Genomic DNA, 27,152 nt, shown 5'->3' on the forward strand with positions numbered 1-27,152 from the left:
ATATATATATATATATATATATATATATATATGAGAACATATAATCCTATGCTTACCTTAAACCTTCAGTTCGACCTGATCTCACGGATGAGAGAGAAATCTGAAATCTAGGGCTGCTCCACTTCTTGCAAGCAGAGCTTCTTTCTTCCCTCGCCTTTGGCTCTGCTTTCTTCACACAAGCTAACTAATACTTAGCATCGTCTCCCTCAATCGACATCTATTCTCCTCTCCTTGCACAGGAAGCTTGCTCGGTAAGATACTCCCCACCGCAATGACTCGTTCGATCCTACTCTTTGGCTTTGTCTCTTGCGTGACTCATGGCTAGGATTTCTGCCATCACCAACATGATTATTCCCATGTTCGACAGTGATGCGCACGAGACACTCCTCTTTTTCTCTTGCTACTGACATCGTTATTTTCTGCAAGTGGCATTAGACTTCTTCACCGCTTTGACCCGCACATCATTTTTCTCTTCCTCTTATTTCTTTCTCTCATTCTCTCATGTTCTCCCTCTCGACTCTCATCTTGAATGAGACATACGCCTCCTAAAAAGAAACCACTCGATTGTTATATTCGAATTGACATTACATAAATAAGATTTTATTTATTTATTCATTCATTATTATTATTATTATTATTATTATTATTATTATTATTATTATTATTCGGTTATTAGAGAGCCCTAGAACGATATCGAGAAGTGTAGCAATATAATTTGAAATTTGCTTATTTCTTGGTATTCCATGAACAAATTTCATCATTTTGCACAAATCTCGAGGCATGACACAAATCTTGAGGCAACTTTTTGAGCAGGAAAATTTTAAACTTCGATTAAAAATTATCCAGAACTCTGGTTTCAACAAAGTTTTAGCCAAAACCACCGACTTGATGAGATGTATCCAATAATACCAAAATTGGACTAATTTGAGTCAAATCAAGTCTAGATCAAACAGTTAAACCACTTTTGGAAGCTTTCAGTCCAAATATGAAGCATTCAAATCAAGTGTCTTGGCTAGAATAATCCAAATAGCCCGAGATCGCTCAATTCTGACATCATTAAAATACTCAAATTTTCATGGAACGTCATCCGATAGTGTGATTCTTTTCGGACCGTTTGATGGAGTTATTTGAATTCCTTTCTTATTTGTAGAGGGGCTTTCCCTAGACTATATAAATAGAGCTCTACCTCCCTCTTGAGATGGGAGGAGAGCTCGAGTCAAAAGAAGTCTGAAGCTTGGAGGAGCTGAAGCCAACATCACTTCTGCATCACATATCCAACGAATACCTCCTGCTCTTGCAGTTGCCAACAATCTTCAATCACCACTCGCCAGCCACTGTCCACCGTCAACCGCCCTCTACTCATTTCAACAAAGTTCTATAAGGAATCAAGACTTGCGTTGTGGAGTGACGAAGCACTATTCAAAGTAACAAGTGACGCCCAAAGTCACTAAGCATCTTACGAAGCAGTGCATCATTCCATAAGCCTGTCAACCTCTAAGACTGTGCATCAAAGCTCCAACAACTACTCCCCACTGCGACCGCTCCAAATAGTGGGGCAACGAGCTCTTCTGTACACCCATTATAACTTGAGAAACTATGTAATCCTTTCTCACTTGTGGGATAAAGACTTGTACGTGTAATCACAAACTCATAGTGGATTATTTCAACTTGGCTAGGCCTCGTTGTTTTTTTCTTTTCTAGGCTTTTCACACAAAAAATTATGATGTTTCTACTTGTGATTATTATTCGTGAGTGTGTAATGGATTCTTCATGCAATGCTAAGACGATAATTCATTTCTCTACAGCCGCAAATTCTCTAACACACATTACTTTTATTTTTCTGAACTTGGCCTCAAAAAGTGTTTAATAAAGTTGAGAAATTTGGAATGAATTAACAGAACCTGGTAAGGAAACAGAACTAAAATTTATGGCGCATGTAAATTGGAATACTAATAAACACAATTGTTAGATCCCTAGAAATCAATCATCCATCAACCCAACTTCAGCAGCGTTCCCTTCATGTCGAAGTTGCAGAGGTCAAGGAGGATTTCCTCTAAGAATTTCCATTCGAGGAAAATATAGTCAGCATTCCATGTCCACGCTAGCCGAAACTACATCTTGGGATCTATACCGACATACCTTCGTGCCAAATACATTCTGTATTCCTATCAAGGTAAAACTCCAAAGTATGGTACAAGATAAAATAACATTTATTCTTTCCTCTTATTACCGAGGAAGCAACTGGCATTCCACAGAAAGTCGTCCATTGATGGCATAGAACTAGTGGTTAATTTAATATCAATGATACTTTTTCCGCCACCTCTTATGCATAGCCTTTTTTACATTTGTGACGGGATCTTTATGCTTGAATGGTAATCTAGAAGTTAATTTAATGTTGTGCTACTTGCCCTTCTTTCAATGTTTTCCACCTTTATTTTTTGATAATAAAAAAATTTGGTTAGTGACTTTTGTTTCTCACTTTTTACCCTATACATTGCAGGGTTAGAGAAAAGAGCTCCAGTTTTGGATGCTGCCCTCTTACGTCTTCTTGGGTGGCTAAGGACAATTGCATGAGGAGAGTGGATTGATAATCTCAGGCGTGGTGTACTTCTCTACTTGATGACAAAGCCCAGCAGTTCTTCATCTAGCGGCACAGGCCAGTTGTTGATGGGCTGCTGATGCAACGTTGCCATTTCCTGCCAGCTTAAGGCGCTGGAGGTACTTGCAATTGGTTTTAGATTGGTCATTATGGATTCAATGCAATGTTGGGAATAACCTATGAAAAGTGATATCCTGTATAAATTTCTTGATATTCTCATGCAAACTTGCTTTTATTAGGAAATTTTACTTTCTTATGTAAAAAAATAAGTATCTTTTAACAAATGAATTAAAAGCTTGCATCAAAATTTGGGTGTAAGAAAGTATTAACTGTCATGACTGTCTTGTGCGCCATTCTTCAGACATTGTGTTCACTTTTATTAACAATGATGCAAGTTACAACTGGTAATGCTCGGACATGACTACGGGGACACGTTCATGACATGGACATCAAATGCCTATCTTGCTTTTTTTTGAAAAATAAAAAGATTCAAATAAAGGTTAGGCTTGACTTGCATTCATGATTATTATTGATTTCAAATCACTTATTTGTAAAAAGTACTATGATCAATAATGGAATAAAATTATAGTGCTCATAATTTAATAAATGCTGTATCATAAATATCAATTTCCCATATTTAAAATTTTAAAAATGACTCACTTTAAAACTCTTGCCAATTGAAAGAAAAGGTGAATGAAATAATGAGTCGTCTTGCCGTTTTAGCTTTTAAAGAGACATAGGAGCGCTTAAATTTTTTTTTTAATAGAAAGAAGTATGTCGAAAAAGCCAATCATTTTCTAGTATTTTCTGGAGTGTTTGACACACTTCTTATATATATATATATAGTTAAAATTTAAATATGTTTACGCCACTTGTTATTGCCGTGTCATATGCATGCCCATGTCTAATAAATATTGGACATTGTATTCCTTGCCTTCATTTTCCAAAGTGCAGTTCATCCTAGCATGTCAACTCTAAAAAACCTATTTCTATTTATTGTTGCTCATATTATTGATATTTTAATGTGGTTGCTTGAATAACTAATTATTATTGGCGAGCTATAAAGTTGATATTACTGATATTTAGAATTTTATTTATTATTTTTTATGGTTTATAGTGAAATTTTGATGTTATTAGTTGTAAATCTGTAATTTATTTTTTATTATTGCTTTTTATTGGAATAATAAATCATTTAATCAATTTCTAGTTGGCTTGAAATCAATATTTTACAGCCCAAAGTTGAGCCATTTTTTGAATGCTTTTATTTTTTTATTTTAAAAACAAATTAATTTTTTTTGAAAGCACTTAAATTGTCAAAATGTTATTTTGAGTGTTTTTAAAAACAACCGATAACTTACCAAACATGTTACATTTTAAGTAATAACATAAACAAAATAAAAACAAAAAATAAAAGTAAAAAACCAAAGTAATCCCAAACGGCCCCTAAATGTGTTTGATCCAGTCTCATTGGTCTAATTCAATTTCACATCAATTTTGGAACTGCCCAAAACCGGATCATTTAAGCTCTAACTTGTCCACGGCTCAACCATATCATTTAAGCTCTAACCTGGCCTTTGGACTGTCATCATGTCTTCTAGGTTTTTTATTATTCCTCGCTGAGAGGATTGCTCCTTCACTGTCTTTGATATCCTTGTAGGGAGTTTAATATGGCTATGGGCAGTGTATATGCACCAAACATATGCTGTGATGCTCTAATAAAACTTGTCAAAATTAGTAAAACCTCTCAGTAAGTACATACTTGCAACATCGAGCTTTTTCTTGCAAACCCTAAAAAGGGTGCACCTAGCACACGAGACTCCTGCCAATGTGATGTTTGTTGCAGAGGACCTTACTAAGAGTTTATAAAGTACTTTAAATGACTCGTCTTTAGTTCATACTAGACCTATTTCTTAGCTTACAAACCCATAAAACTACAAAAGAAAAAAATGGGTTTGTATGAGAATTATCCTAGAGTTCTCTCATTCAGAACAAAAAAGCATTAGCTCTGCGGTTTAATAGTAGAAAGGAGATGATGGTGAAACATCTCTCTTGTCCCTTGTCATTTTGCCAATGGGCTAATGTTCAAGCACCGTTTGGAATATTCATCCGCCTTAAGGAAGCATAAGCTAGGAGTCGGTACCCAAAAATCATAGCTACCATTATACCAATCTCTTTGGCACCGTTGTCGAGGTGATTTACATTTAAATAGGGTGGTACATGATCATATTGCACTTTCAGGAGAAGCCTGTATGTGTGATAGTTGAATGAGATGTAGCGGATCCATGATATGAATACTGGAACTCTCTGCACATAAAAACTTTCAAAGTTATAATTTTATCTCCGCATAAATTCAACAAACCAAAAGTTATTGTAAAAATTATTTAAATTCACTAAACATTGGTGATATTTCTAAGTTAGGTATTCGTTGGAGAAAGTGCTTATTGTTTACGTTCTATGCTGTATGATAATACAGAAAGTATCTTATATGATTTCATTTCCTTCTTTGTAAAGGTGTTCATGGTTTTGTAAGAAAAGGAAATATGTTGAAGGAGTGTCTTAAGTTTCATATTAATCCAATTTTTTTCATTTGATTTTTGCCTGTGTTTGAGACTGAAGAAGAATATTATCCTCAACTACTTTCAGCTTGTGGAAAACTTGTTCAGAGCTGTCCCTGGAAAATTGTGTTAGCCACTCCATCTAATTACTAATTTCTATTCGCATATTGTTATTAAGTAGATTCTTATGGTTAATCATCGAGTATTATGGCTCCTTTTTCCTGGCTTTGGCAAATATTGTGCGTGATAGTTGAGAATAAGTAGTTGAATGTGTTTATAAGGAGAAAGCTTAATGAAAAATATATTGATGAAATGAACACTAATATATATGCTAAACATGAACCATAAATAATGTGCTTTTTTAGAAAAAATTCATATATGGGGTTAAGATCACGTAGAATCATTACAAATTTAGTGAAGGAAGGAAAATGATTTTAGAGTGTTTTTGAATGTATGAAAAAGCTACCTTCTAACTAAAACAAATTGATTCTATTTCTGTGCTTGAGTAAATGACGAAAGAAACATACTTTTATAGCTAATTGTGCAATTGATGATTGGTTTTAATCGATGCTTAGTTGTTCTTGCAAGTGGATCTGCTTTTGGGTTTTGTCTTAGCCTTTCGTTCTTGAAAGTAATGGCGGCATTCCCTTATTCAACTACACGGCACTTGAAATGACGGGTAACTTTAAAAGGCTCTTCTCAATAATCGAAGAACAAAATAGCTCTTCTAGGGATTTTCTATGATATACTATATTGCAATTCTTTTGTATTTACTGATCTAAGATCTATACTTTTTACATTTATAGTTTTATACCACCCAAATCTTTCATATCACATAAAAACTGTCACTATTTTGATTTTTAAAAAGTGAAATACACTTTTCTTACATAGGTTAGGTGGCATATATGTAAAAATTGAAGTTTAGGTGTTAGATATGTAAATACATATATGTAAATAAATACATAAGAATTAAGTGGTATGTACATAAATCTTCCTATTTGTTAAGGAATTTGATATGCTAAGTTACTTGCCTAGAAGGTTAGAATGCTTTATTGGTTACCTTTACGAAGAAACCTCCAGCAAGCATGAAAGTCATGACAGTCACTGAAGCTAGGGTAGTTGCCTTCTTCATATCCATAAGAGCAGCTCCAATTACCAGTCCAAGTCCCTGCTCATTTTGAGAGAGTTGAATTTTAGAGAGTTGCGAACAAGAATGCTGCTTTTAGAGCTAGCCTTATATGCCATAGTGTAAAGCATACCTGTGCGGCAACAATACTGAGAAAAACAGTAAGCATGCTTAGAAAGAACGGTTCTGGACTCTGTCTTAATCCTGCCATAAAGTAGACGATCAGCAGAAATATTACTGGCAAGAAAAGGTCTAATGGTAAGTCGCTCGTTGTTCTGGCCATGAAGTATGCACTTAGTCTGTACATATCAACAGCTCGTTCCTTGTTTAACATAGCTCTTTCTTGAGGAAACGTAAAGATTGCTGTGAATACTGGGAAAAATCCCCAGAAAACAGCAATGAAGAAGAGTAACCCTGCCTGCAATATGGAATTTTAGTCAGCTAAGAATATTACTGTTGGCTCTTAATTAAAATTCTTGCTTTGCTTGGAAAATTTTAATACATTTAGAAAATGCTAGTTTAGATTAATGATGGATTGTAGATGGTATTACTTGCATTTGATTCCTATTCCTGCACTCTAGTGAAGGTGCGCAGATGACAGATTTTTAACTTTGCTTTATTGCTTATGTGATGTTATTCTTGAAGATTTATACTTTGTGCATTATTTAGTTATTGCCTTGTTCATTATTTAAGTTATCCTGAATTTGTTGGCTTTATTTTTAGAGACAGAGAAATAGTGAGTTATCAAGTAAATAAATAAACTTGGGTGCTTTGAACATGTAAGATGGAGAGAGATGATAATGTTGAGAAACGATATGGCAAAGGCATTACTAAAAGTTGTGTATAATGATGTGGAAGAAATCTTATGTAAGGATTTGAAATGCAAACTTCAAATAGTTGGAATAAAGTTAATGATGATTATGTCCGTAAAATAGTCTCCCCACTATTTGCATGTAACCAATTTATTTTTATAGTATCACATATCTTCTCGGGGATTAACTTGGGATTAATTTTATATAATCGAGAGATTAAATTAAAGAAATAGATACTCTGAGATTAAATTGATCAACCTTAAATATTAGTGGGACTATTTTGGGATTCAATCATTGTGTGTGTGGGCGCCAAAAGGGACACAATTTTGCATCTTCACATGCGGGTGCAAGATCGCGTTTTGTTGGGAACGTGTAGTCATGCCTGTGCACACTTGGACTGTCCGGTCTAGGCGTCTGTGAGAGTCAGCTGGCTCTTCCTTTTTGGATGGGGCGCTTCTTTTCAATAATGGGGCCACTCTTTAATTATCTAGGGCTTATATATTTGTTTTTCGTGTTTTAGGTTTGTAGTTTTGATTATGTTTCTGCTCGGGCAGCTGTCAGCATTTCTTCTTTTCCTTTCTAGTATTGTATCTAATGGCGAGTGGTTCTTCAATTATATCTCATTTCGAAGTGGTGGTTGCCCTCCCAAGGGTCAAGTGGTGTTCTGACTGTAGCTCGCTTGTGAGAGGGTATTTATCGCTGACATACCTTCCAACGCAATCCTCACTACAGGCCTCTCCGATAGTAGCCTTTTGTTGTTATTCCTATAGTTCCGGTCATCCTCCACGCTGACCCCTGGGACAACCCTCCTTTTATTGTATCACAATCCTAGACATTTCCCACACTGTCGCTGTCATGCCCACCCAAACCAAGTCACCGTGCGACCTTGCTGCTGTCCCACTCCCCCCTCCCCCTGGTCCTTGCTGTCATCACCCAGAACAACCCGCCTTTTCTCTATTGTGGCAGTTTCTCACATTCCTTTTGTTGCCACCATCGCCCCCTTGTGTCACTCCACCATCTAGCCCTCCAAACTGCCAATCGACCACCTCTCCTGTGGGATACATACCTAGTTGAGTATTGAGTCCGTTGTTTTTGTTTTCATTTCTTTGTGTTGGTTGTAACTGCATATTGACTTTTTTCAGTAATCATAGTTGTTTGTTTTTTGTTATTTAGATCAACTCTGGTATCATTTGGTATCAGAACTAGCCCAACTTTATTCCCTTCCTAGGATTATTTAAACCCCCTACCTAACCCAAAAATTTTCTTTCACACCTGACATCACACACATATATCCTATCGCACCTACCCACACCTTAATTTTAGTCGGTATCAGAGCCAGCCTAACCTTAGTCTTATCCTAGGGTTATTTAAAGCCCCATCCCTAACCCCAATTTTTTTCTTTCACACCTGTAAACCCTAGCCAGACATAAACCTTAGCCATACCACCAAAGAGACATTAGCCAGAAACTTGATTGTGGCAAAAGGGCACGATACCACTTATGAGAAATCCTGATTTCAAAAAACTTTTATTAATAGGAAATAGGGTTACAACACACAAATTGAAAATAACATCACCAAAACATAGGATGACACAATCAAACACCTCAAAAGTGTATCCCAAGAGCGGTGGAGGTTAGCCCGGTGGATTTGGAGGCTTGGGCCAGCAAGGCTGAATGCGGGAGAGGGCCAACAGGGGTTGGAAATTGGACTGGAGGAGGGAAGCAGCAAGTTAAGGTGGCAGGAAGGTTTGTTGGGTGACTGAGAGGTAGGTTGAAAGTGGAAAAAAATTGCGTAAGACATATGCAGCATTGCATACGTTTTCAAGGTTATACCGAGGGTATAAGAGGGTTATATCGGTGTTATAAACCCTCGTAACCTCCATGTAACCTAGTGTAACCTACCTGTAACATACAAATAAGTTCTTAACATATTAAAACAGAACCGCAAAACTTATTTGTATGTTTCAAGTATGTTACACTAGGTTACATGGAGGTTACAAGGGGTTATAACACAGGTATAACCCCCTTATACCCTCGGTATAATCTCGAAAACGTACGCATCGCTGTGTACGTCTTACGTTTGCAAATTTTTTTCGTTGAAAGGTGGAGTAGCAAGCTGAGAAGGTGGGGCAACAGTTTGGATGGTTGGGATAGCAAGATAACTGCTATAGGGGAGTCGATGGTCTGCTGGAAGGGGCGTCAAAAGGGCTGGACAGCAAGTTGCTGCAGCACAAAAGGTGCGGCAGTGCATGAGAAGAAGTTGGGGGTGGCCGACGTCTAAGGGAAGTGGAGGAGGAGTATGAGAGATAAATGGGTAGATACAATTACCGCCTCGAAGTAAGATACAATCGGAGCACCACCACCTCTTCAGATACAACTCAAAAAGGGAAAAAAGTCTCTACATAGGAATCTGAAATCAATACACGGCAAAAACTAAATCTGATATCCGAAAAATAACAATTTAAAGACTCTCACAAGGGAAAACATAAATGGAAAGCTCTCATAAGGAAATCACAGAAAAGGGAGGGGAAAGGGATTGGTGACAATGCCGCCCTTCCTAAACGGCCACTCGATCGAGCTGGATGCAGTAAAGGCATAGGACAGGGCGCGGGAGGCCGCTCGCCCTATCAGGATGGGTTGCTTATCTTGGGATTTCTTTGGACCGGCCTCAATTACGCCTGTCGGTTCACTAGCGGGACTTCCCGCTTCCTCGATCCCGTGTAGGAGAGTCTTGCTCCCGCGTGGTCACGGCAAGATCCGCGTCAGTCTCTCGGGTTTGAGGAAGCTTCGGCCTCATTCATTGAAATTTTGGGTTCTCATGGTATGATGGTAAGTCCTCTGGTAGATCGATCATGTCCGTGTAGTCATTCCACAACACATTCTGGTAGAATATGTATCCATCCTCTTTTGGCACTTCCTGAGCTGGAGATGCATGTAGAGGTGAGTTCCTACAATGAAACTTTTGAGCCCTTAAAAATTTTGAAATCTTTTCCTTCAACGTCTCGTGCCTAGCTTGCGGCAGTTGAGTAATAAGTATATGAGGAGACTCAGTTATGGGTTGAAATCTGTGGCAAGCTAAGCCATCACACTGACACCCCCTCAGGAGAGACCTCCTCCCCACAAATAGGACTTGGATTCCATTGCAGAATCTTTGTCTCCATCAAGCTTCTTAGGCCCACTGCAAAGTTGGGGTTCATCTCTCCCTTTTTGACATCTGGCGAGGTGTCCTCTGTTGACTTGAAAGTAACCTCTAAATATTTCCATGTAATGTTCTCGACATGGTACATAATGACCTCATTTTTGTCATGTTTGACCTTCCTCCATCGGGGCAACTCGAGAGAGGTTCTATACATCTGAAAATTTTGCATCTCCCTTATTCGTGGTGAACCGATATCTAATGTCGGCTCATCGAAATCATAATCCTTGTAGACATCCAAGGTCATTCCTGTTAATGTTCCTCTCACCACCTGTAGGATGCTAGCTCGAGGCACCATAATCTCATGCTTTGTTGGCCTGCCTATTACCTCAAGAGTTACTACCTTCTAGAGCAGCGATTGTTTCCTCTATTGGAATCTCTATGTTGGGGTCAACTGAATTCGGTGGCGTCTCTTCTTTGCTAGCTGCAAGTGGAGAATTTACTCGGAAGAGTGAGTGATACTCCAGTTGATGTCCTTACTATCTTTAGTGTTTGTTGTGTCCTTATCCCATGTTTTCGTAACGCCCTAATCAATAAAATAGATCCTCCCATGGTTGTGCATTCTGCTTCCACATGTCCAATTCTTGGTATTTGCAACACTTTCTAGCTGTGTCAACCTTGCGGCTTTGGTTTTATTGGATAACAGACAGGGGGAGTCGCTCGGTGACGCAGTCTCTCCTTTTCTAATGCTAAGAACTGTAACTTTTGGCGGTAGTAAGTTGGAAGGAACTAACGATGTGTTTCCCGCTTTATCTTCATATCTTCCCATTCCTCTCTTCGACCTTTCAGATCACCATCGAGATAGCCTACCTTTGGATTTCATCTACAATATTCGTAATGCACGGCCGAAGTCGACGATTCTCCTGTCATATCTTCTTCTGTGTAGGCTTGGGTATGTATCTCATTAGTGGCATGATTAAGGTTTAAGGTTGGGAGGTGAAAGATGGTGCATGAGACTAATTGTAGGTGTATAAACTTTGATTTGAGATTGCTGATTTTGAAAATCAACAAAGAGATTTTAGGGTTTGGTTTTGGTTGGGCTAGCTTTGATACTAAATGATACCAGAAGAAGAAAATCAAACCACAAAAACAACTTTTATTAATAGGAAAATAGGGTTACAACACACACAAATTAAAATAACATTACCAAAACATAGGACGACACAATCAAACACCTCGAAAGTGTATCCCAAGGGCGGTGGAGGTTGGCTCTTGGATCCAGAGGCTTGGTCTAGCAAAGGTGAATGCAGGAGAGGGCTGATAGAGGTTGGAAAGTAGACTGGAGGAGGGTGGCAGGAAGGTTTGTTGAGCGGCTGGGAGGTAGGTTGGAAGATAGGGTAGCAAGCTAAGAAGGTGGGAAAACTGTTGGGAAGGTCGAGACAACAAGGTAGCTGTTGTAGGGGAGCCGACAGTCTATCGAAAGGGACCTGAATGTGTTGGTTAATAGGTTGCTACAACATAAAGGGGGTTGGCAGTGCAGGGGGGAGCTATTGAGGGTGATCGATAGCTAAGGGAAGTGGAGGAGCAGGGAAGATAAAATGGGAGATACAATCACTATCTCAGAGTGGGATACAGTCGGAGCATCACCACCTCCTCGAATACAACCCACAAAAGGAAAAAGGACTCCAAACAGGAATCTGAAACCAACACACAACAAAAACTAAACATCACATCCAGAAAACAACAATTTAAAGACTCATAAGGGAAAAATAGAAAAGAAAAGCTCTCATAAGGAAATCAAGGAAAAATAAGGAGGAGAAAGGGATTAGCGGCAATGCCGCCCTTCCTAAATGGTCGCTCGATCAAGCAGGATGCAGAAAAGGAACGGGACGGGGCGCGAGAGGCAGCTTGCCTTATCAAGATTCTCGCCCAGGCCACTCGGACTAGGATTCCCTTGGACTGGCCTCAATTAGGTCGGTCAGTTCACTAGCGGGAGTTCTTGTTGTCGCGATCACGCTGCGGGAGAGTCCTGCTCCTGCGTGGTCATGGAAAGCCCCACGCTAACTCCACAAAGAGATATCCAACTACTTTCTAGGGAAAGTCCTTAACTACAAGTCTACAACAGAGGTTTGCCCTCTTCGAGATAAAAGACAGTTCAAAAGTAACTGTAGCCACAAATGTGATTCATCAAATCAATAGGATGTAATGAATCCCTTCCACGTGACAGATTCCAGAGATGAAGAACCAAGACCCTAAAGATTTGACATGAAATATCGGAGAAGCCGGGATTTGAAGCCGGGATTTGAAGTAAAGGTGAATTTGTCATATTTTAACGATTGCATGGATTCAGACGAGTTCATCGAGTGGCTCTGGATAGTCAAATGTGTCTTTGAGTACTAGGACGTATCACCAGACGTAATGGTGAAACTAGCCGCCAACAAGTTAAGTGTGCCTTTTTTTTGTGGGAGGACTTGAAAATTCTTCGACAACAAGAAGGGAAGGGTAAAATTATTACATGGTCTAAGATGAAACAAGATATACGGTGTCAGTACCTACTAGTTCCTTACATACAAAATGTTTATACTTTAGCTTCAAAAATGGAGAGAACTTCACCGGGTGACCGTGGCAACTTACTTAAAGAGTTCAATAGCAAAACCAAGTAGCAAGAGCATTCCCAAGAGAGCATCCAAGCCGACCCTGCTTGAGAAGAAATTAGTTTAGAATGGAGAATATGCGGAACCAACTAGTATTCCCAAATCTGTTCCTGCCAGGAAATATTTTAGTTGCCACATATTTGGGCATATGAAACAGATTACTCAACCAGAGGAATGATCTATTTCACTAAACAGCGAGCAATTGAAGAAATGGGCCATGATATGGTACACACTTAAGATTGTGAGGACACGAAGGAGGAGTACTAGATTCCAACTAATGAGGGAGGGATGCATGCAATTCAAGTTGAACCCGTGATTGATACTCTAATGGATTTAACAATGATTCTTGATAGGTGTGAGTCCAAGGTAGTAGGCATTTATACAAAGTATGAGATTGTGGTACCGCAAAATATATTTTTGCAGGCTTTGAGAGGAGCATTAACAGAACTGACATTCTTAGATAAGAGAATTTCAAAATTTTAGATATATGACCTATCTCCTGAGAAGTCCTTACTGATGAAAGTCCAATATGTCAGAGATGAGACTCTTTTGTGCCACATCTGAAAAGTTATATGAAGTCATTTGGACATTAAAATCAGTTCAACTGTATACCCAGTGACGGTTGATCGGACAGAATGGATGAACCATAGTGTTGGAAATTGCCTTAGTATCTATAGGGGAAAAAACATCCTATAGTGGCATTCAAGTCTTTATAGAGAAGAAGAAGAGAGCTCTCCTGAGCAGTTATACTTCAGTGTGGTTTAGTTTGCTACTGATTTCATTCCAAAATTGATTTCTTTTGACACACTTATTTATCAGAGTCGTTCAATCGAATACGAAGAGTGAGACAAACAAATTACATATTTAATGGCTCGAGAGTTACTTTGTAAGAATCTATATCTACAAGCAACTTCAATTCAGGTTGTGCTAACACATGATGAATACTCATTGTATCAGAATGTGCTTTGAAATAACGACGACTACCGGTTTGACTTACCAGGAAAGTATAATATTTTCGTCAACTTCAAAGAGGTTAATTTGACTTCATACTATCAGGCGACAGAAGCTTTGATGGATGAGATCGAAGCTCCCCCAACCTCAAGAGATTGACGTGGGATTGTGTCTCCGCATGCAAGTGTGAGATCGAGTTTTGCTGAGAACGTGAAGTCACACCTGGGCACACTTGGTCGGTCCGGTCTATGCGTCCGTGAGAGTTAGTTGGCTCTTCCTTTTGTGTGCTTTCTTCAATAGTGAGACCACTCCTTAGTTATCTAAGGCTTATATAATTGCTTTTCGCATTTTAGTTTTGTAGTTTTGATTGTGTTTCTGTCAGGACAGCCATTGACATCTCTTATTTTCTCTTCTAGGTTTATCCAAGTGCGAGTGATGCTCCGGGTGTATCTCCTTCTGAGGTGGTGGTCACCCTCTAAGGGTCGTGTGGTGTTTTGATTGTAGCTCTCCCCTGAGAGAGTATTTATCTTCAACTTCCCTTCCCTTGCATTCCTCCTCCCTGCAGGCTACCCAGACAATAGTTTTTCTTCCTGCAGCTCCTCGCTGTCCAACCATCCTCCGCGCTGCTGCACTCCTAGAACAACCCTCCTTTTGTTGTTTTGCAGTCCCACACATTTTCCCCCTCCGCCGCTGCCATTATCCCCCTCGTTGCAGCCGCCCCGAATACCCGCTCCCAGCTGCACAAAACCAATTCCTGTGCCACCTTGCTTGCTGTCCAGCCCCTCCTCTTTGCTGTCACCGCCCAGAGCAGCCCGCCGTCTCTATGTTCCGATAATTTCTCACGTTCCCTCTGCTCCACCATCCAACCTTCCAAACTGCTAGCTGATCACCTCCCCTGTGGGATACGATCCTAGTTGTGTGTTGTGTCTGTTATTTTTTTCTATTTCCTTGTGTTATTTGTAGCCGCATATTAGCTTTTTCAGTAATAATATATGTTTGCTTGTTGTTATTTGGGCTAACTACGGTATGATTATGATTATTTTCATCATACACCAAACTTTTTGAGATCATGATATTGAAAGTCACTCAGAACTGATTTGAATTAGCCTTTTAGATTGGTTTGATTTCAACGTATCCATGAGCAGCTAATCTTATTCTTTCTTGGTGGAAAACTTTTTTTTAGGCCCAATTTCCAATGTAGATTGATCGATTGCGAACCACACAACTGAATCCATCAAGCCTCTAAGTTAATACTTAATTCCACAACCATATCTCAGATTCACCCACTTAAATGTTACTTATAAATTCTACTAAGTTTATTTGAGCTGCAGGGTTTGAACTGTCTTCCTAGGCTACCTTACTATACATGCAATGCCTATGATCGACTCGTTGTTTACTTGTTTGAATGAAAGATGGTTTAACCTAATATTTGTTGCTTCACATCCTGCTGTAAATCATGTAATTTTAATTTTATCTTCTAACTAGATATTGCGAGCACACCTGCCTAGATATAGCCAACACATTTAGGCGTTTTTGATATCCATGAATTTAGTATATGTTTACTTCAACTGTTTTCCATAAATATTAAAAAAAAACTAATAAACCTTGTTAAAGTTTTCCATTCATCCAATATTTTTATTTAATTATTAATTTAATGAAGTGAAAATATTAAAAAATTAGAGAGTAACTTTGATATAATTATATGATAATTGGGATTATAGTTGCTTAATAAAAATCTAAACCACAATTGACTAGTTAATACAATCTGCATTATTAATTTTGTTATTGTGTTCAATATCAAGAAAAATTTTTTTTGTAGTTGAAGTATAAAAGTTTTTTTATAATTTTAAAATTTAATATAATTAGAACGTGATGCTATGAAATTGCCAAAATAGGAATACTGAACTTCTTCAAATCATCCGAAATTTTATTTTATGTAAGGTCTCTTTATCAGATAAACTTTCAGCAGTTAGCAATGCAAATCTCTTAGAAATGAATTCTTTCTAAAGGCCTGAGTGACATTTACAATGATAGAATTTAAATTATGACACTAGCAAATTTCAAAGTGAAGCAATATAAAGAACAATGAGACCACATGAATCTTAAAATCAGCAAATAGGTAATCAAATAAAGTGGGATGGCCTAAAGCCATTTCCCTAATATTTTGTATATACTTTGTGATAATCACACCTGGCATATAGGCAGGGGTGTAAGCAAGTTAAGCCATACCCTGCCTGAGCTTGTTTTTGATTAATTAATCGAGTTCAAGCTCGAGCTTAATTTTTAAGTTTGATTCGTCTCATGGGCTTACACATTTAATATTATAGAGAGCATTATTTTATTCAAGCAATTATTGTGAAAAAATGATAAAAAGGAAGTCTGAGAATTAGTACCTGGTCTTCCAGTCCTTTTACTGTGTTGCTATCTGACTGCCACCAGAGTAAACCTAGGATGATTGCTGTTGCGATAACCTGAGTAATTCTCATCCAACTCAGGTAATCATGTCGCCTTTCCTTGAGTCCTCTCCAAAATAGAATCGAATATTGTTGTCTCCAATTTGCTCCCCATTCTCTATTTGGTGACAATAGCTTCGCCTTCAGATCATCAGCAATAGGAATTGGCATCAATAACCTTTTCTTTTCTTTGTCAGCAACTCGAGTCTCGTAGGCTTCCACCAGGTACTGTTTCGTTGAAATTTTAACAAAATTTGAATGTGCTTACTTTTGTTTTTTTGTTGCTCTTTTATTGTAGCTTTTTCATATATGATAGTATTAATATTTGTCATATGGTTCATCAACCGATCACTAGAGCCCAGGTTATGGACTTCAGTGTGTGTTTTCATGCATAAAATGAAGTCTAGCTTCAATGTTTTTAGGAAGATTTACATATATACCACTATGTATTACATATCTAACACCTAAACTTTGAATGTACAATGAAAGGTTTAGTTGTTAGATATGTAAATACATAAGAATTGGGTGGTCTGTATGTGAATGCCCCAAGTTTTAATAAAGAAATGCTTTGTTGCCCAACAAAGAGCATTAAAAAAAATCTCGAGGTTCATTGGATGGATGACATCTGGCACGTGCATTTCCACTTGTCACCATCCAATGGCTTGGAGAATTTGTTTGAGCTTTAATTTAGCGACTGCTGCATCAATCTTTGACAAAATGTTACATTATTGGAAATGTGTGTCCAATGATAAGACGAGTATTACCTCATGTACATCTTTTGGGGTTAGTTTATCACTCTTGTTGTCGCTTTTCAAATTCTCTGTTTGCACCTTGTCATCTAGTTCTGATGGTACGGAGACATCATTTATGTTACCGTTGGCAAGGTCTAACAAGAATTCTGCCGGGTTCATTGCAATTAGAGGAGAACATCCAATGGATTGGAAGTAAAACATGGCTTCCGATGCCTTCCCAAAATATAGCAGGCTTCCTTTTCCAAGGAGAATTAATTTTTCAAATTTGTGAAAGAGTCTGCTAGATGGCTGATGTATTGTAGTTACGACCGTCTTTCCAGCCTGACATAATTCAATGATATAGTCATCTAGGGTGTTACTGAAATTGCTGTATATAAGATGCAATATATTTTATCAGTTGCTTAGTTATTACTCAATCCCCTACTTAGAATGCCAAGTCAGTCAGATGATAATGGCATTAATGTTGTTTTTTTTTTGGATGCTTTGCTGTTTGCAGTTTAAAGTTTGGACATCATATAAGTTAATATAGCGCAAAATCTGCTAATACACTTTAAAGGAGGGGCTTCAAAATGGTCTTTGAAGATGACGCGGGGCGGGGAGTGACCCCGGATTGGTTCGGTCCAATTGTGGGAGGGACAGTTGACCCTCTCTCTAGTTATTGGGTTGCCGCCCACTCCTAATAGCAGCAAGTATATTTTTGTCTGTTTGTTTTTATTAGATTTAGGTCTTTTGTTGATTATAAATATGTATTTGTTTATTGTATTATGGGCCTTTTGTTTATTTTGAGTTTTGTGAGGGCTTATGCCTCCCTTTATGTTTCCCGGATGGAGGCGAGTGTGTATTCACGACGTTTGTGATATCAAAGTTAACCCAAACAACAATAGAAAAACCAAATAATAATGTTGAATTCAAATAGAGAATTACAACCATACAAACATAAACAGAAATGGAAATAGCAACAAACACGACACACAACACACTGAAAATAGAAAATAGCAACAACACGACACATGATGCGCTGCTAGGGTGGATCTCGAGGAGTGGTGTTGGTGGCCATCAGGGGCTTGAAAAGATGGAGGGAAGATTGAGAAGGTGCAGGACTGTGGGGAAACAACGGCAAGGCAGTGTCAGCTTCCTATTCTAGGTGGAAGCAGGCAAAGAATAGGTGTAACCGGCATAAAACAACAAGAATCAGTTGTCCCCGAGGGGCTTGAATGAGAGCAAGCAGCAGTGGATTGAGTTTCCATGCGAGGCGGCTAGTTCGATGGAGGAGAAATTGGCTGGGAAGGTTCAATACTGCAGGGAAATTGGGATTTCCAGCAGTTTCGGTCGGCAGCAGTGAAATAACTAGGCGGGAAGCGATGCAGGAAGGTTGGGGAATGGTGGAGGGCGGCCGTGGTTGGTGGCATCAAGTCTTGGAAGGGAGGGTGATGGCTGGAAATGGTGGAAATGCAGAAAACGATAGTAAAAACTGTTGTTCCTCTGGTTGCAGCAGAGAGGGGCGACAGGGATCGATTTGGGAAGGTTACGGAAGGTTAGGAGCATAAAAACTATTTTGGGAGCGAAATACAACCGGAGTATCACTCACTCTTAGATACAATTTTGGAATGGAGAGGGAGAAGTCGGCGGCTGTCTCTAGCAAACTCACACAAAACCTGCCCTCTCGAAACACAAAAGCAGCAAATATATAATGCTAGATAACTACGGAGTGGCCTCACTGTTGAAAATAGGCTCAAAACCCAAAAGAAAAATCGGATGGATCTCACGGATGTCTGAACCAAATCGTCCAAGTGCGCCCATGCACAACTTCGCGCTCCAAGTGAAATGCGATCCCGTGCACGCAGATGATCCCGCGTGCATGGAGTTTCGCCCAGACAGTCCTTCAATTCCCACGTGTGTGGAGCTTGTGTGTCTCCCGCATAAGTCTCTCTGGGTGTGGGGAGCTTCAACATCATTCGTCGAAGCTTTTGACATCGAGTCAGGTTAGCCACATTGACGATAGTGGAAATGTTGTAGTCTCCCAGTAAATTAATCATGTTGTCATTTTTATTCCGAATCACATCTTGATAGAATAAGTGTAAATTCTATTTTGACACAATTTAAGCTAGAACTGCATACAGATGTGAATTCTCTTAAATTAACTCTTAAGCCACTAGATATGTAATTGTCTCTCACTCCCCAACTCAACTAGATGCATCTGATAAACAAATTTGTTTAGAGGAACCAACTCTGGAATGACATCTAAGGCATGCTGGATCACTTTCAGTCACATATCAATAAGAAAGACCCATGTTGTGAGTTGTTTCATGCCATAAATAAACACGAACACTTAAATCACGGACACTCAAAAAAGCCGTTGGACAAGAGGATTCACATCTTTTACAACCTACACAATCTTCGGTTCTTGGTGCAATTTGCTTAGCTTTACATCGGTCCCAAGGTATCATTTCCAATACATCCGTGGGGCAAGCTCGAACACATTTGGGAGACCACTAAGGAGAAGCCTCTTTTTTTTTTTTTTCTCCGAAAGGACCTGGATCCTATTACAATGCTTTTTCTTAAATTAATATTGCCGAAGCCAAGTAGATGAGACAGTTCTTAGTAAAATATTTTATTTAGCTCAGACCAAGTTGGTATCTTTTCATCCTTCTATTGATACTGTTATTCCATGTATTAGGCATATTAAAATCTGATTAGTGTTTCAGTTATTTACGTATCATTGATCATACATCGCGATGGTTATGTGGCTCTGCTGTAAAATAATCTGGTTAACGCATTTATTCTTTTCTTTTATGCAATTATGTATATTAATTTCTTATAAGCTTTCCTGCATTTATTCATGAAAATTTTTTATCTGTAGTATACGTGGCTGAAGATGATTAACTCAGAAGAACTATGTGAAATGAAGTTTTGTTTTTATTCGAACCATCCAATAGAAGCGAACGAGCAAGAGAGCGGAAGAGAACGAGAGAGAAAAATAGAGAGATCAAAAGAAGGAAAGATCATGTGTGCCCTAGCCAAAGAAGGAGGAAAAAGGTAACCTTCATTCTGATCTCGCAAGAGAAAATAGAGGAATAGAAGGAAAGTGAGTCAAAGCCTCTGCTTGCTCTCTGTTGTGTTCATCGAAATTGAAGGAGAAGAATTGAGTGCGCAAAGAGGAAGAAGAAAAATTCGAAGGAGAAAACCTTCGAAGTCAAGTCTGAACTCTGCTTATAGAGGAAGGAATGGGGATCAGCTTTATGCACTGTAACCGTGCTTGCATGCGGTGGAAGATGAAGTCGGCATAGAAGAAGAAGACGAAGGATAAGAAGAAGAAGCCGAAGGGGGAGGAAAAGCTCGCGTGGTCGAGTGTGGGTTAGGTCAGAGCTGGACCTTTGCGTGCGTTGCTCTGTCAAGTTCCACCGAGCCGCAAAGAAGAAGAAGAGATCATTTTGTGCTCGCGTGCAGGAAGGAGAGAAGGGATGTTGAACTTCGGCGTGCGTGAGCTTAGGGCTGCTTGCAAAGATTTATAAGGTAAATATTTGAGAATTTTATAAGGTTAATTCATGTATTACTATAAAAAATATTGATAAATTTTAGTGAGTTGATACAAATGACCCACTCAAAAGGTATACAAACACATGCAAAAAAGGTCCAAAAGTACAAGTATTCCTCAAAAGAAAAATAACCCCCAAAGCTTCAATACCCATCACCTGTAAAGCACGCAATAAGGCCAACACAAGGGAGATCAGTCATGATGGGAGGGTTTTCCTCTCCCCCTCCCTCGGGTTCTAGGAAAGGGGTCCAACAACAAACTATAATCCGAGCTTCCACCCAAGATGATCTAACTTCATTGGTTTTCGTAGAATAACACCAATAGAATATAGAACTTGATGGTTGAAGAAATGAAGTTTGAGTCCAGATAATTTGTACCATTTGGGCACAATGGGAGGTTCTTGATGTGGATCAAAGTCAGAAGACCATTTAAGCAATTTCATATGTTTACCCTCAATAAAGATGTATTTAATATAGAATATCTTGGCATAATCTTTTTCTTTGCTTAACTGTATCATAACATGTCTCCCATCAAAAGGCCCACCTTCCAACCCCCCAGATAATTTGAAATCTTAAAAAGTTTTCCTGATAGAATTCATCTTCGAGTGACCCAGTTGGAACTTTTCAATCAGTGTAAATTTATAATTTTCAGCAAGTGTTGAAACTTCAATGACAGAAAAGATTATTGTTGGTTTGCCCGGCTTTCTTGTTTTTTGTAAGAAGTTACAATCTCCCTGCCCTGCAAATGAATCATGGTACTTTTGAGGAAAAACCAATGTATCTCCAAGCTGGAATGGATCACTGCCTTTATCAACCACAACAACATAAGAGGGTTTGCCTACGTTCGGAGTTGGTTAATTCCCAAAAGAAGTGGAGAGAGTTGTCATGAAATCAGTAACGAAATCTGAAAATACCCTAAGGAGCGGCGGCTAGTAGAACTCTCAATCACCGGAAGCAAGTTTGTATCGTGTGTGAGAGGAGTAATGACGTGCTTGCACGTGGTGGAAGAAGAATTCGGCGGATAAGAAGAAACCGAGGCATGCGACTCTTTTGAGAGGAGAAAATCACGACAACGACGAGAAAACACGCAAAAACCATGAAAGAAGCGAAAGGGAAGGATCTCACTCGAATTAGTCGTCACCGAAATAGGAACGGAGCTGATTGTTGGAGGTAGGCGAGTTGGAGACGTGGGGCTCGATCGACAATTTGAGTCGTATGAGACGACCAAATCACGAACAATGCAGATGATGAAGCTGACGAAGCCGCATAAAGCAGCCGAAGAGGTCAGCTTAAGCAGACTAAGTAAATGAAACCCTAGCAGAGCCTCCCGCGATAAACATATTATATATATATATATATATATAAAGTTTTATGTGTATGTGTGTGTGAGTGTTTAAGTGAAAGATAAACTTTAATCAGAACTTTAATACAGTGATTTTCACTTCGAAGGAGGAGGAGAAGTTTGTGAAGCAAGCAATGAAGGAGATCGAACTCAAAACCTATAAGGTAAAAGTTAAGTCTTTTGTTGTTATTGAAATTCATAATATAATTAGTTAAATTAATACTATTGAAATTTATTACTTTTGAGGAGTGAGAAAGAAAGCCAATAAATTCTTGGATTTTTTGGAAGGCAAATAATCCTAAAGTTAATAAAGGTTGGTGTTTTAATAATTCTTTATATATAAATAAGATTTTCTTTAGAATGTAATTCTTATAGTTATATGTACTTTTAATTGATTTTGGTATTAGTTAAAAGAAGCAAATGGAAGGGATAAATTATTTCAAAAGTTTCTTGTAAGCAAATGGAAGTAATTATTTTTTTATATGTATTAAATTTAAAGTTTATTAAATAAAGAACTTTTTTAATTCTTTAGATAATTATTTAATGATTGCATGCATGTTGTAGCTTAAGAATAAAAGGAAATGAAAGGGAAAAAGGAAAATAAATGTTTAATAATTTTAAAATGAGATAATTTAAAGGAAATAAAATGTTAAGTAAAGGATTAAGTATTGCAGGATTAATTCATAAATGTTAAGTAAATGATGCATTGTACTCTTGCATGTTAAAGAGAATAATAAATGTGTACATTCAAATATTATATGAGGGTACCTTCAGGTATAATTTTGAGGGTGTCATCAGATACATTTTTTATGATATATTCGTGTATGACAGTAATCCTGTGATGACTATTAAAAAGGTCAAAACAATAAATAATTGAAGTGAAACGGGAATTGATAAGTCATACTTACTGTTACAAATAATAATTTTTTTTAGAAGTAAAACATTGGAGAATATGTCTAAGAGGAGAGATTTAGTTTACAGGAGGAGGATCACTGCTACTGATAGATATTAGTGTATGATAAGACTTTAGTTTTTTTTTATTATTATTTACTTTTGTATAGAGATATTTTATATGTTGGTCTGAGATGTTTGTCTTCTGATTATGATGTTGTTTCTGGATGTTCAAATTTTATTGCACTTTGTGGATTAGTGGCATATGTATTGGAAGTTTTCAAATATAGATAGTTAGATGCTACCGTCCGATTGCAGTTATCGCTTCAGTTAATTCTAAGCACCGGGCCGGGTCGTGACACCGGGTATATGATTTTTTTTTTTTGTGTTAAGGTGTTATTTTGGCTTATTCAAACAGAACACAATCACTAGAGTAAAATATATAGTACTATTAGCCTTACCTCTGCTATATCATGAAGAACCTGGATAATTCGTAATGCTGTTGTTGAATCTAAGCCAGAAGTTGGCTCGTCAAGAAATAACAAGGATGGATTAATAATGATCTCGTTTCCTATGCAGACTCTTTTTCTCTCACCTCCTGATACCCCCCTCACAAAAGATCCTCCAATCATGGTATCTTGGCACCTGCAAAATGGTATTTTGGATCAATCTTCAGATGAGATGGAAATCACATTTTCATAATTGTGCGCTCAACTTCTAAATTGAAATTATTTGCCTTCTTTATTGGATGTAAGTGAAAATTATTTACAACTGAATACATTTGAAAATTACCTATCAAGCCCAAGCTCATGGATGACATTTGTAGCTCTTTCTTCCTTCTGCTGCTTGCTCATCGTATTTGGAAGCCGTAGGAGAGCTGAATAGGTAAGTGTTTCTCTCACGGTAAGATGTGCGAACAGAACATCATCTTGTGTCACAAAACCTATCCTGCTAATAGACATATGTTATGTCACCATGCTTCTTTTATTTTCATTATTTTTTAACTTATGGATCACTTTTATCACTGTTGAAACAGCTACCTTCATAGGGCTGCACACTTCACTTTATTCTGAATAGATTAAGACATAATCTCTTATTTGACATGGAAAGCATCATCCATCGAAAAAATAAAGTGAGAGAGAGAGAGAGAGAGTGTGTGTGTGTGTTTTTTTTAGATTTAATTTATATTTAGTTCTGTTCAAGCTGCTTCAAATCTATAAAGTAAATGCTTTTTGGCCGTCAACATGCAAGAATGCTATTTTTGGTGAAGTTAATTTACCTGCGTTTTAGTGATTTGTTGTATCGTTTTTCATTGTATGTAATTAACCCTTCAACTGTGTTTCCATGAATCCTTCCACCAAGCAGGCTGAGAAGGGAAGTCTTTCCACTGCCAGAAGGCCCCATGAGTGCCAGGACCTCCCCTGGGCTCGCTGAACCTGTAATTCCGTGAATGATTTCTTTCTCAGTGCTTCTTGTTACGCCTTTGAGGATTACCTTGTATTTAACCTCTGAAAACTGCAAAATTAATGAAATAATGTGCCAGCAAGAATACCTTTTTTAGTAGCTGTAAATCAAAGACTACTACTTGAGCTCATGATGTCACAGTCTCTCACTTATCATTAAACTCCCCTCTGTAACACATGAGTTATTAATCTGTTATTTTAACTATGTTTGACATCTACTTTACAGTTATACCTTCATGTTTATACAGTTTTCTGAGCAAACAACAAACTCTCTACCCATTTTTCTCAATCTGCTAAAAATTTAGCAGCTAAAAAGAAGATAAATGGCATCAGTAACTCTTCTCACCTTGAGGTAAATCGGCAAGGTTGGTTCCAATATCATTCTTTTCTGCTTCACTCCAGCCTCTAGATCTACTGCTGCAAGGCAAACAACTTTTTCAGTAGTATTATGTTAAATCAAATTAGTAGTTTTATTTTGTTATCCTTCTATTTCATTTTACCCACAGCACCTGCACTTTCCATCTCAGAATTTAATTTACTCTGAATTATTCTTCAATTTCACTCATCTTATATCTTTTTCAGCATTTAATTATAGCACCCAGCTGTATCTTCTGTTTCTTTGCCCCCATTTATGTTCTAGATAATGAAAGTGATGTCGAAAAGACCAAAAAAATAAAAAGAAAAAGAAAAAAAGAAAAAGAAAAAGAAAAAAAGGAAAAAAAAGGGAAAACTAGAGTTTATCTCCATACCATTTTCTTCTTCACTGGAAGGCCTAAGATCAGCAATAATGTCTTCGGGAGTAGCGGTGAAGCCAGTGAAAGAGAAGGAAAAGCCTAAGCTAGCACTGGAAGCTCGGCTGAGAGCTGCACCGCTGCTGACATCCTCCAACTCAACCTTCAGCTGTGCGCTTCTAGATTTCCTTACATGGTGATTGCTACTCTTCTTTCCAGGTGAGGTTCCAATTGACTTCTTTCCGGCACTTGGCAGCTTCGTGGGAAGACTCAGCCCACTGCTAATGTTTGTCTCCGGTATCGTTTGTGCTTCCACCGATGCCGTGCGGCTGAGAGACATGATCGTCGCCGTCTCGAGCTGCTCTGACTTTGCCCTCACAATCCCGGATGCTGATGAATCCATTTTGCTCTGCTGCAATGCTTGTATTGGTTAAATGGTTTGTTTTCAGAAGTTGCAGAACTACTTCATGCAAAATTACAAGTATATACTGATTTATTTCATCATAAATAGAAGAAATAGATTGCCTTTTAAGAAAAGGAAACCTTTTTCTATTCCTAATATTGAATTCAAAAACTTACATATACTTCTTTTGTACAAGTACTTACTAAATTTGCTTCAGTTCTATGTTTACTTCATTTATTCTTTTCCATATAAATCTCCTTCAAAATATAGATTAAAAAAAAAAATGCTCCGAGTGCATTAAACCATAATTGCCATGATAAAAATAAGTGCAAAATAAAGTAGAGATTTGTTATGAACGAGAAATTACATAATAATGACTTTGTTATCTACTAAAGAATGGATTCTAATACCTTGAAGCTTGCAGCTGAAGATCTAATAGAGAGTGGGGGAGATCAGACTAGTCATGAAAGTCCGCAGAAGTCAGAAGGAAAGTCAGGCTTCTACCTAAAATTTGAGAATAGAAATGGAAAGTTTCAATCAATGCCACAGAGCAGGCTACTGCTTTTGCCCGCCTTATAAAGCTGTCCACCTACCAGGTAAGGTTAAACAATGTCGTGCATGTGAGGGAATTCATGCTCAAACTTACATTCATCTCCCTAAACATCTTGCAAATTACAAAACTGAATTTATTTATTTATTTTATTTCATTTCCCAATAGGCAGGTGTGACACGAAAAACATTCGATCCTGATTCGCTTATGGCTCTTTTATGTTCCTTTTTTGCTTTTAATAAACTCAATTAAACTAGCTTTTATGTTTGCCAATTTGTTTGTGTTTTTTAATTAGTGATTTGGTGTTGCACAGTAGAATTTTCTTAGTGGGAGAAGGAGTGTCGTTGTCTTAGCATTATATAAAATATTTATGGACAAGAAAAACCTGAGGATCACACATTGGATATGAAAGTATTTATGTGAATGTTCTAAGAAGGGTTAAAAAAATCATAGGACTAGAGTTAACTGAAAATTTTTCATTAAACTTGAGTCAGATTATATATGGTAACCTTCCTTGTGACTAGGAAAATATTAATATAATATAATAATCGCATGACTTGCAAGGCATCACTTGATTGTATAATCACAAGTCTTGAGGTTCTGGAGTTATCATTAGATGTTAATGTGTGGTTGGCTTGACCAGAGATTGGTAACACAGAAGATAGACATTAGAATTTGATAGCTGATGGATGTCAAATATTGATTAACATCAAGTGATGCTCATTGATGAACGTTGAAGGTTGATAGCCATAAGTTGCTTAAATGATAGAATGAGAGGTCGAGCGATTGGGGAGATGAATGTTGAATGAAGATGGCTGACAATTTTCAATGTTGTTTGGAGGGTTTGGAAAAAAAGTTGAGTAAGAAGGGCAAAGGATCACATGAATCAAGAACAGTGAAGCATGGATTTAATGAGGTTCGAGAATATGCCTAAGTCCTTGGGAGCGATGAGCGGCATTTTTTTTTTCTTTATTATTTGAAGCAGTTAATCCCCTTAGGGTTATAAATACAATATGCAATTACAAAATTATCCTGTACCGTGCCATGGGGACGATGCCCCCGCACCTCCAACTTACTTAAGGAAACTCTCCCAATTAGACAGATACTTTCTCTTTGCTCCAGCATTTGTCCCTTATCTGGTATATGAGTCATACCTAACAAAATTGAAGGGAAATGTCGGAAGTTGAGGTGGTGATTGACA

General features: G+C 37.9%; 2 protein-coding genes across 9 annotated transcripts in view; one reads left to right on the top strand and one right to left on the bottom strand.

The window, feature by feature from the left end:
* Positions 1–26,182, top strand: part of LOC110020521 (prolycopene isomerase 2, chloroplastic) — a 91,295-nt gene extending 65,113 nt beyond the window's left edge. The window contains exons 13-15 of one of the 4 annotated variants that reach the window (XM_020718658.1): positions 2,501–2,718; positions 25,826–25,997; positions 26,120–26,182. In XM_020718658.1, coding sequence (XP_020574317.1) covers positions 2,501–2,574 — 74 coding nt within the window. In that variant the 3' untranslated portion in view covers positions 2,575–2,718; positions 25,826–25,997; positions 26,120–26,182. Of the gene's footprint in view, positions 1–2,500; positions 2,719–23,383; positions 23,555–23,630; positions 23,688–24,169; positions 24,240–25,825 lie in introns of those variants that run through there. The other 3 variants (XM_020718656.1, XM_020718657.1, XM_020718659.1) reach the window with 3 other exon arrangements.
* Positions 3,943–25,899, bottom strand: LOC110020520 (ABC transporter G family member 22-like). 5 transcript variants are annotated; one of them, XM_020718653.1, is made up of 11 exons: positions 25,812–25,899; positions 25,017–25,407; positions 24,614–24,684; positions 24,084–24,319; positions 23,597–23,752; positions 23,266–23,449; positions 17,050–17,358; positions 16,226–16,513; positions 6,414–6,698; positions 6,215–6,322; positions 3,943–4,903 (listed from the first exon to the last, which is right to left on the bottom strand). In XM_020718653.1, the coding sequence occupies exons 2-11, from the start codon at positions 25,399–25,401 to the stop codon at positions 4,682–4,684; spliced, it is 2,244 nt and encodes a 747-aa protein (XP_020574312.1). In that variant the 5' UTR covers positions 25,402–25,407; positions 25,812–25,899; the 3' UTR covers positions 3,943–4,681. The 5 variants fall into 5 exon arrangements, with proteins under 5 accessions (XP_020574312.1, XP_020574309.1, XP_020574311.1 ...); XM_020718650.1 differs by having other exon boundaries at positions 25,017–25,410; positions 25,812–25,897; XM_020718652.1 differs by having other exon boundaries at positions 25,769–25,832.
* Positions 26,183–27,152: the final 970 nt, after the last annotated feature.

This window comes from Phalaenopsis equestris, unplaced genomic scaffold (genome assembly GCF_001263595.1).
Source record: "Phalaenopsis equestris unplaced genomic scaffold, ASM126359v1 Scaffold000098, whole genome shotgun sequence".
Classification (NCBI taxonomy): domain Eukaryota; kingdom Viridiplantae; phylum Streptophyta; class Magnoliopsida; order Asparagales; family Orchidaceae; genus Phalaenopsis; species Phalaenopsis equestris.

What these genes read in the sequence shown, in the direction of transcription:
- LOC110020520 (XM_020718653.1), bottom strand. Translation starts at nt 25,401, where the DNA reads ATGGATTCATCAGCATCCGGGATTGTGAGGGCAAAGTCAGAGCAGCTC. An exon ending in TTCCAGTGAAGAAGAAAATG is followed by an intron (nt 24,685 to 25,016) that starts GTATGGAGATAA and finishes TTTGCCTTGCAG; the next exon opens with CAGTAGATCTAGAGGCTGGA. An exon ending in TTCTTCATGATATAGCAGAG is followed by an intron (nt 17,359 to 23,265) that starts GTAAGGCTAATA and finishes GAATTATGTCAG; the next exon opens with GCTGGAAAGACGGTCGTAAC.